General features: G+C 44.8%; 1 protein-coding gene across 5 annotated transcripts in view; it reads right to left on the reverse strand.

Moving 5' to 3' along the window:
• The window catches only part of slc22a15 (solute carrier family 22 member 15), a 51,276-nt gene extending 45,389 nt beyond the window's left edge, over nt 1-5,887 (reverse strand). For all 5 annotated transcript variants that reach the window (XR_009507425.1, XR_009507423.1, XR_009507424.1 and 2 more), the window contains exons 1-2: nt 5,750-5,887; nt 2,254-2,400 (exon numbers count right to left, since the gene is read on the reverse strand). Coding sequence is in view for 2 of the 5 variants with exons in the window: in XM_059947345.1 (XP_059803328.1) it covers nt 2,254-2,400; nt 5,750-5,833 (231 nt within the window). In the remaining 3 variants the exon portion in view is untranslated. The remainder of the gene's footprint in view (nt 1-2,253; nt 2,401-5,749) is intronic.
• Between the last annotated feature and the right edge of the window lie 3,653 nt (nt 5,888-9,540).

Below are 9,540 nucleotides of genomic sequence, written 5' to 3' on the forward strand. Positions count from 1 at the left end.
AGCCTCCATAGCTATATGTGATATACTTGATGATTAAATCACTTCATCTCATGCGATCATCCAGCAACATCTGGGGACTAAATTCCAATTATCCATTATCCTCTATGTGATAAAAAAAAAATTTTAAGTTGGAAATTACACAGTGTTGTTCAGGACTCCCCTACATAAAAAATATTATCTGCCTGTACTTATCAAATTCTATCTTGAGTACCTGAATGTTATCATCCCTTAATCTTCCATATTTAAAGGAATGCAGTGAGTATTAAACAATGTCCTCAACTCAACCCTTTAAAGATCAGAATCAAGTTCATTATCAGTACAGTGCATCATGAAATTTGTTTTGCAGCTTCAGTACAAGGCAATACACAAAATACACTGTAAGCTTTAATAAATAATAACAGTGCTAAAGAGGAATAGGGAGGTAGTGTTCATGGACCATTCAGAAATCTGGAAAAAAAGAAACCATTCCTAAAACATAGGCCTGTGTGTCTTTTATTGATAAACATAGGTATCGCTGCTTCCAGGTGCTCCAAAGCCAAGTAGAAAACCAGTGAGATTGCATTAACTGTAGGCCTGTTGTGGCAGAGGGTAAATTGCAATGAGTCCAGGTGCTTGGTCAGAAGTTGATTCTAAACATGACCACCCTTTCAAAGTACTTCCTCACAGATGTGAATGCTACTGAGTGATAGTCATTGAGGCAGCTCACCCTTCTTTTCTTGAGCACTGGTATGATTTGATGTCCTTTTGAAGCAGGTAAAGATGTGAAAGGCTGAAGATGTCAGGTATAGAATTTTATAAATTTATCAACAAGCAAAACTGACAACCAGACATAAAATCAGAATTTTAAAGGTTGTATATGCCTTTTAGTGAAGATAGAAAGACTGATTATCTGCTGTCTCATTTTCCAATAGCAACAATTAGATGGCAAGGGTTTGCTACATATCAGAGTGACACAGAGAGATACAAGAGGCTGCAGATGCTGAGATCTGGAGCAACAATCAATCTGCTGGAGGAACTCAGCAGGGTGAGTGGGATCTGTGAGGGGGGGGAGAAGGAATTTTTGACACTTTGGGTCAAATCCCTGTGTCAGGACTGAGAGTGGAGAAGGGAGTAAATTGGCAGAATAGAGGAGAGGGGTTGAGTGATGAGACAGTGGCCCCAGGTGATTGATGGACACCACAAGGAGGGATGGGCAATGACAGGTAATTAAGCCCAATAGGAGAGAGTCGGATGGCAATGGAAGACAGAGTCAGGTGGATGACTGATGGAGGCATAGAGCAAGGGTGATAATGGGGACTACTAGGAGGGGAGATGAGAAAAACACAAAGGCTATCAGTGCTGGAATCTGATAAGGAACCATGAGAATGGGAACCATTAAGGGAGAGGTGAAAGACAGATGTAACCAAGACAAGGAATATGGGTGCGAGTGGGAGCTCGTGAGTGATATGTGTGGGTAGTAAATGGATCGAAACAGGAGGAACAAAAAGAAACAAAAACAGGTGACAGAAGGATCGGGGAATGGACCAAGGATCAACTTTATTCGCCATATTCAGTACATATACACGTATTAGGAATTTGTCGTAGTGTGATGGTCAGGGTGTGCCATGCAACAAAAAACAACAAATTTCAACAATTGTATAGAATAAAGAATGATATAAAAAGAGGTTAAAGAATGGATATGGAATAAAATGTGCATAAATACTGTATTTACAATGTGAGTAGCATTATAAAAAAGTGGTTTAAGGTGTCTACAGTGCAGTGATGGAGGTAATAAATAAGGGGTGGGGGAGCTAACTAGAATGACTAACAATCTGAGGGCTGAAACTTTGAGGAATGGGAAAGAGGACAAAAATGAAAGAACCAAAGGATGATTGACAGCAGATGCTGAGTGGGGGGGGAAATAGAAATAATATAATGACATCCCAACTTCACTCAAGTTTTCCAATAAAATCAAAACATTTTTACAGCTTACAAAATAGCCAATGCCCATTTGCCCTCCCTGTCACATAAAACCCTGCAAATGTTTAAATGGCTTCCCCCTTTGGTGCCTTAGCAGGGTCTAGCTCGGTTATGAGGCCCCTGTGATCACCAGACTGGCTGGCACTTACTGTACAGAACAAACAGCAACAGCAAATATGGCCCATCAACCAGCAATCCAAGCAGTAAGGGGAGAGGAGAAATCCTGAATGGAATTAGGACTTTCAACAATACAGTCAACAGAAAATTCAAACAAGTTACACAATCCTTGTTTACCTCAGTTACTATGGAAGTGAAATCTTCCTCAAATACGACATACTTAACAAGTTCTTCATGTGCGCTGGGCACTTCCTGTGAGATTATCTTGTAGTCAGGCTGGGCTCCCACCAACACAATCAGCATTGACTGACAAGCAACGTAAATCTGTAAACACATCACACCAACTTGTCACATTGTTAATGTCACTACCTATTAACTATCAGGTTAATCTGTTAACTAGCCATCTACCAGCAAGGGACCTCGCTGATAACAAGCTGGGTAATGAACAGGCTGTTGTTAGATAGTCACGTTGCTTTTGTCCATGAACGTACACAACAGTCACTCGCTACAGTAACCAAACATCCACAATATTGTAATAAATTACATCAAGCACACAGTAAGACTCTTGAGAAAGAATGAAATAAGCTTTGTTCGTTTTGTAGGAATGAATGTATGTTACATACATCAGACTTCTGAATTGATTAACACTATGGGAGATCATTTATACGTACAGGTGTCTGTAAGTCAGATATTTGTAATCCAGCGACAATCTAAGCTGATAAATTATGGGAAATTCCTCCCATCAGTGCAGCAGAGAGTAAGCAGAGGAACCCCTCGCTTAGCCAAACTGATGAACAATTCACTCAACTGGCATCAACGAGATCTTAAGACTCTTTCCCCTCTCCCCCCCACCTTCTCATTCAGGCTTTTGCCTCTTTCCTTTTCAGTCCTGATGTAGGTGAAATGTCCACTGTTTACTCCTCTCCAAAGATGCTGCCTGAGTGAATTCCTCCAGCATTTTGTGTTGCTTCGGATTTTCAGCATTCGCTGAATCTCATGTTTGTGAACATAAGGATCCTTCCTTTTGGCAGATTCAAGCACTATCTTCCACACCACCCGATATGTGAACACGAGATGTACAGTATCAGAGATCCATCCCTCAGCTGGTGCATCAGGGATCCAACCTTCTGTGGGATGGAGAACAAACATAAAAAAACACCCCTTTTTCCCCTCAGTAAGTGTAATATAGCAGGGTAAATGCGATAGGAATGCTATGAGAAGAATAAACGGGGAGAGATACTTCTACAGCAATCTTCAATGTGATGGTGCTTTCTCCTGCCGTCAGTGAGACTGGGAGAAGACTTCACAAGGATCTGTTCCCCCAGTCAGTACAATTATCGTGGCAGAGAATCAACCATTCACACCAAGAAGGGACATCTGAGAGAAAATGACATGAAGCAACTCATATCTCAGCCAGATGACGGGGGTGGGGGGCATTGTGATAGGATATGACCCCAGTCAGTGCGACACAGAGTAAATGTAACAGTAATTCCTCTCTCGCACAGTAAAAGTGACATGGATATCAAAATTAGGCTTAATATCACCAGCATATGTTGTGAAATGTGTCCCACAGATAAAGACTACAAAGACCTCAGTAAACACGACTGAGATTGCTTCCCCCATTCTGAATCAGCATAGCAAAGAGAAAACATGATAGGGTTGGCTCCCTCAGCGGATAACAATCCTTCCTTTTTACAGTGTAACAGAGAATAAACATGGCTGGGGCCCCTCCCTCCTTCGGTGTACACGAGGACAAATGCGAAAGGGATTCCTCGCTGAGTCAACGTGATAGACACCAAACGTGGCACTGATCTGCCCCCGTGTCAGTGTAAGGACAATAAATACATCCTTCCCACCGGGGAATGGCGATGACACAGATCTGGCTCTCACACTGTGTGACAGGAATAAATACATCAGGGACGCTCCTTCAGGCAACACCAGTGATCGTGACAGAGAAATGCCCTCAGTCAGTATAATAGAAAATATACACAGGAGTCCATCCCTCCACCAGAAACAAACACAGAAAAGGCTGAAAATAGATCAAGCAGTATCTTGTGAAGAGAAAAACGGACAGAAAATTTCAGGTCAAAGACTCTTCATCAATTCTGATGAAGCGTTTTCCACTGGAAAACTGAACTCTGTTTCACTTTCCTCAGATTATTCCAGAATTTGCAGCAACAACTAAAATGGTGGAGGACCTCAGCAGGACATAGATGCTACCTGACCTACTGAGTTCCTTGAGCATTTTGTGCATTGCTCTGGATGTCCAGCGTCCGCAGAATCTTATATTTGTGTATCAGATATCTAGATTCCGTACTCTATCTTTCATTTTTTTTTTATCACGTTACAGAGCACCATGGTACCCGTGGGTAGAAAGGTGAAGCCATCCATGAGCTGGAGTTCATTGGAAATGAGGAAGCAAGGGAATTAGTGAGGCTTCCTGACTGGATTTTTCCTTTGGTAGCAGTGGTTTACTACAGGGGATTGTAGAACAGGAGTTGGGATGAGGCCTGGTTGCTGGTGGGGGTTGCACTCTTGACAGTGTGGTTGGTGTTTCAGACTGTGAGTTTTTTGACCAGTCTGTCAGAAAGTATGGTGGGCTCCACTGGGGAATGAAAGGCAAGAGGCGATGCTGACCAGAGCAATAGTTTTAAGGGTAGGAGGGGCTGTGACATGGTGATAGAGGTCACCATGCTGAGATATCCGTGAATGAAGTTGGGGTATCAGGATTTGGGAGAGGTGAGGTGGCAAAAGGTGTTGATGGTTGTTTAGTTTGATGGAGAACAGGGAGATGTTGCAGGAGCGGAGGGGAGCAATGGGTGGAGGTGCTGGAGATTGAGGTAGGTATCCGTGGATTGGTAATGGGGGAGAACACACAATACGTTGGAGGAACCAGCAAGTCAGGCAGCATCAAAGGAAAAAAATTTTGTCAACCGTTTCGGGCCCGATCACATTAGCTCCTCCTCTTGCACACCCCACTTGGGGCCTTCTGCCTACTCTGGTTGTTTACATCTCTAACTGACAACGGGGCATTAACCTCTGACCCAAGATCTACAAAGCAAACTGTTCTGGTGGGCCTGTTGTTTCTGCCTCCTCTTGCCCTACTGAAATCATGCTCAGTTCCAATTTGTCCCTTTCGGTTCAGTCCAAACCCACTTACGTCCATGACACACTGTATGCTCTCTGTCACTTCAACATCTTCCGGTCCCCCTGAACCCGACCACCTTAGTTCAAAGACACTCAACCCCGATGTTTCTGTGTTTGCTGCGCAGGATTTCCACCACCTACAAAATCTCTTGTGTTTTCTTTTTCAGTGACGGAAGTGTGGGTTAGGGTGGGGAGGGGAGTGGGTGAAAGGGTGGGGAGAAAGGGGGAAGGCTGGAGGGGGAGGGGTGAAGGCAGGGGGAAGACTGGGGAGTGGGAGGAAGAGGCTGGGGAAGGGGGGAAGCCAGGGGTTGGAGGGACGGGGGGGCAGGGGTTGGGGAGGAGATAGTGTAGGGTAGGGTGAGGGAGGGGTAGGCGGGGAGTACCGGCAGCCGTCCATCACACAAAAGACAAGCGGAGTGGCTTCCTCTACCATATGGATGATTACAGTTCCTTTTTCTTGGACGGACTGAAGCTGAGACAGGCGCCCTCCCCTCCCTGGGTTACCGTAGGATACGGGCTCTCCCACCTGCAGAAGGCCAAAGATGAACGTCAGCCGCTTCTGGTAGCTCCCGAACTCGCCAACCGATACCAACGATCCGTCCACGTCCATCGCTCTCGGTGCAGCGCAGCTCCGGCAGAGGGCGACAGCGTCCTCACAGGCTGAGCCGAGTATTACAACACCCCCCCCCCCCCCCCCCCGCACAGAGCCGGACACGGTACTGACACCCCTCGCCCATATAACGCCGCCACAGGGCAAACACGGTATTACACCCACCTAGAGCGCCGCTTCAAACCCGGTGAAGCGTTACCTTCCGCAGACAGTGCCCCCAACAGACAGAATATAGTGTTACACCGCCGCAACAGGCCGATAGGGGCGTTACACTCCACTCACACCGCCTCTAGAGGGTGGGCGGAGCGTTACAACCCATCCTCAGGGCTGCTCCAATCTGTGCGCTGTATCTGTCACACCGTAACCACAGGGCGTCGGGCCTAACATTGCAGCCTCGTCGGGACAGCGCCCTAGCAGGGTTAACTTGATTTATTTCCCCGAAACACAAGAGCCACAGAGCTAATGAGGTCTTCAGCCGCTTCTAGTAGGTCCCGAACTCGCCGACCGACACCAGCGTTCATCCGTAGCGGGCGGCGGCACCCTCACAGGCTGGGTGCGGCAGCCAGAGGCGGCGGCACTGGTTGATTGGATTATTGAACTAATTTATTAATTTGTGCACTTTTCGAATTATTATTCCAGCCGTTATAGTAGGTTTGGATCAATTATTTGCAATGCTGATTAAAACATAAAATTTCAAGGAGACTTTCAGCACATCTCTTTTCTAACATAAAGTAACTAGGGAATTGTGTTGCAGGCACAGAACATTTTTGAACATTTACTTAGCTCACCCTTCAAGTACAGTTGCGTGTAATCTGAACAGCAATGCATGAAATGTCGGATTGAAATCTTGAATGGAGAATCCTACAAAAGAGTGAATACGGCCCCGTCCATCACGGGTAAAGCCCTCCCCATCATTGAGCGATACGTTGTCGCAGGAGAGCAGCATCCATCATCAGGGACCCCACCGCCCAGGACATGCTCTCTTCTCTCATCAGACTCACACCACCAGGTTCATGAGGCTCTTGAACCTTCACTTGTACCATCATTGAAATTTTCCCACAATCTGAGTTACAAAGAAAGGTTGGATAGGTTAAGACTTTATTCCCTGGAGCGTAGAAGAATGAGGGGAGATTTGATAGAGATATATAAAATTATGATGGGTATAGATAGGGTGAATGCAAGCAGGCTTTTTCCACTGAGGCTAGGGGGAGAAAAAAAAAACAGGACATGGGTGAAGGGGGAAAAGTTTAAAGGGAACATTGTGGTGGAGGGCTTCTTCACACAGAGAGCGGTGGGAGTGTGGAATGAGCTGCCAGCTGAAATGGTAAATGCGGGCTCACTTTTAACATTTAAGAAAAATTGGACAGGTACATGGATGAGAGGTGTATGGAGGAATATGGGCCAGCAGCAGGCCAGTGGGACTAGGCAGAAAAATGGTTCGACACAGCCAAGAAGGACCAAAAGGCCTGTTTCTGTGCTGTAATGTTCTATGGTTCTAACTCGATGACTCATCTCCTTTTCTCGATTTTTTCTATTATTCTTTCTTTCTTTTTGCATCTACAGTTCATTATCCTTTTGCACACTAGCTGAACTAACCAACTCGGTGATTTTTTCATTGATTAAGTGAAGGTTTTTATTCTGTTATAGATTTATTGAGAAATGAATCAAAGTTTATATATGACATACATACTGTACTTTGATAGTATATTTACTTTGAACTTTTCAACATCTTGACTGAGATTTTGCAGAATTAGTGAATTTGAACTATGTACCAACATTTGTCCAAGTATTTTTGCATCATCAGTGGGATGGGAGAGCTTCCGGAGGATTGGAGAGTTGCAAATGTTGTTCCTTTATTCAAGAAAGTGAGTAGAGATAGTCCAAGAAATTATAAACCAGTGAGTCTTACCTCACTGGTTGGTAAGTTGATGAAGATCCTGAGAGGCAGGATTTATGAACATTTGGTGAAGTATCATATGCTTAGGAATAGTCAGCATGACTTTGTCAAGGGCAGGTCATGCCTTACAAGCCTGATTTAATTTTTTGAGGATGTGACTAAACACATTGATGAAGGAAGAGCTGTAGATGTAGTGTATATGATTATATCAAGGCATTTGATAAGGTACCCCATGCAAGGCTTATTGAGAAAGTAAGGAAGAGGCATAGGATCCAAGGGGACATTGCTTTGTGGGTCCAGAACTAGCTTGCCCACAGAAGGCAAAGAGTGGTTGTAGACAGGTCATATTCTGCATGGTGGTTAGTGACCAGTGATGTGCCTCAAGAATCTGTTCTGGAACCCCTACTCTTCGTGATTTTTATAAATGACCTGGATGAGGAAGTGGAGGGATGGGTTAGTAAGTTTGCCAATGACACAAAGGTTGGAAGTGTTGTGGATAAGTGTGGAGGGCTGTCAGAGGTTACAGCAGGACATTGATAGGATGCAAAACTGGGCTGAGAAGTGGCAGAAGGAGTTCAATCTAGATAAGTGTGAAGTGGTTCATTTTGGTAGGTCAAATAATATGGCAGAATATAGTATTAATGGTAAGACAGTCTTAATTAATGGTAATGGCAGTGCGGAGAATCAGAGGGATCTTGGGGTCCGAGTCCACAGAATGCTTAAAGCAGCTGTGCAGGTTGACACTGTGGTTAAGAAGGCATACGGTGTATTGGCCTTCATCAATCATGAAATTGAATTTAGGAGCAAAGAGGTAATGTTGTGGCTATATAGGAGCCTGGTCAGACCCCACTTGGAGTACTGTGTTCAGTTCTGGTCGCCTCACTACAGGAAGGATGTGGAAACTATAGAAAGGGTGTAGAGATTTACAAGGATGTTGCCTGGATTGGGGAGCATGCCTTATGAGAATAGGTTGAGTGAACTTGGCCTTTTCTCCTTGGAGTAACAGAGAATGAGGTGACCTGATAGAGGTGTATAAGATGATGAGAGGTATTGATCATATGGATAGTCAGAGGCTTTTTTCCCAGGGCTGAAATGGTTGCCACAAGTTTAAGGTGCTGGGTTGTAGGTATAGAGATGTCAGGGGTAAACTTTTTTTACTCAGAGTGGTGAGTGCATGGAATGGGCTGCCAGCAATGGTGGTGGAGGCGGATACAATAGGGTCTTAAGAGACTTTTGGATAGGTACATAGAGCTTAGAAACATAGGGGACTATAGGTAAGCTTAGTAATTTCTAAGGTAGGGACATGTTCAGCACAACTTAGTGGGCTGAAGGGCCTGTATTGTGCTGTAGGTTTTCTGTGTTTTTGTTTTCTATGCAACTGCTCTTACTTTGACTCAGGTTTACTGGCTTGTTGAACCAGCATGTACAGTACTGAGCAAAGGTCTCAAGTACATGTATATCACTAGGGTACCAAAGTCTCAACAATATTGTAGTAATTTTATGTATTACACTTCTTCTGCAGCAACAGCAGCAGTACAACATCCATATGTGAGTGATGATAAATCCGATATGGCAATGGGTCTCTATTGTGGACTGAGAGAGAGGAAAGGGGCAGGGAGAGGGCAATTCTGGTTAGGAAAGGGAGAGGGGAGAGCTGCAAGCACTAGAGACATTTTGTAATGTTCAATAAACCAATGGTATGGACCTGGCCTGATGTCTCCAGGCTGGGTGTGTTTACACCATTCCCCTGCCCCTAGCAATCCTCCTCTGCCACCGGTCCCAGACCCTTCCTGCGGCACTCCACCTTTGC

Source organism: Hypanus sabinus, chromosome 22, assembly GCF_030144855.1.
Source record: "Hypanus sabinus isolate sHypSab1 chromosome 22, sHypSab1.hap1, whole genome shotgun sequence".
Lineage (NCBI taxonomy): Eukaryota > Metazoa > Chordata > Chondrichthyes > Myliobatiformes > Dasyatidae > Hypanus > Hypanus sabinus.